Source organism: Penaeus monodon, chromosome 33 (assembly GCF_015228065.2).
Source record: "Penaeus monodon isolate SGIC_2016 chromosome 33, NSTDA_Pmon_1, whole genome shotgun sequence".
NCBI lineage: Eukaryota > Metazoa > Arthropoda > Malacostraca > Decapoda > Penaeidae > Penaeus > Penaeus monodon.
Window position 1 is genome coordinate 29,072,025 of NC_051418.1, and position 838 is coordinate 29,072,862.

Below are 838 nucleotides of genomic sequence, written 5' to 3' on the forward strand. Positions count from 1 at the left end.
GATGGTGCAAATATATTGTTATTAATAGTTATTCTACTTTTTTCCTTTCTAGGCCTATTCTTATAACAAGGGATGCTATGCAGAAGAATGTATTTGGTCTTGGATATCCAAGTCTACCGTCTATGACTGTAGAGGAATTTTATGACCAGAGGGTTAGAGAAGGATGGTAAGCTAAATCATATTTGGTGATATGTCTCTATATATCTCAATTTTAATGGTTTGTTGGATAGTTTTTAGGGAGATAATGTCAAGAAAGTTTCTAGAAAGATAAAGATAAATATAATACTGATAGTGAATTTGTCTGAATGAAATGGCTTAATTGTGTTTATTAATAATGGTCTCATCTTTAGTTAGGATACAGTGAAATAGCTGAATATTAATAAAGTGGTTAAAGATCATATAAAGGTTCAATTTGTATTTAAATAGTATTTTCAAGTTATTTGCATTTTAAATTATTTTTCACATTAAAGATATTCTTACATTATGCATCTTGATACCAGGTTCCCAGATCCACGCAAGAACCAGAACTGCCTTCAGGATCGTGCTGCTGCTGGACCAGATATGGAAAGGGAAGCATTAGAAAGAGAAGAGGAAGAGAGGGAAGCTGCAGAAGAGCGGGATGATCCTGATAAGATTGCACATGAGCGGGAAATGGATGAGTGGCGAGACACACATAAGAGAGGCTGGGGAAACACCTACAACAGAAGTTGAGGATGTTGAAATTATTAAAATTGATTACCATTGGGAAATGTTTAGTTAACTACTGAAGTGGTATTCAAAGTTGAGGAGCATTATTATTGTATATGATATAAAAGACATCTTTAGTCATTTGATGTAA

At 33.7% G+C, this 838-nt stretch overlaps 1 protein-coding gene across 1 annotated transcript in view; it reads left to right on the forward strand.

The window, feature by feature from the left end:
* Positions 1–838, forward strand: part of LOC119594207 (immunoglobulin-binding protein 1-like) — a gene marked incomplete in the record, with an annotated part of 9,232 nt that overhangs the window by 8,259 nt on the left and 135 nt on the right. Inside the window, 2 exon segments of the mRNA XM_037943278.1 lie at positions 53–166; positions 501–838. Of these exon segments, the coding sequence (XP_037799206.1) occupies positions 53–166; positions 501–711 (325 nt within the window).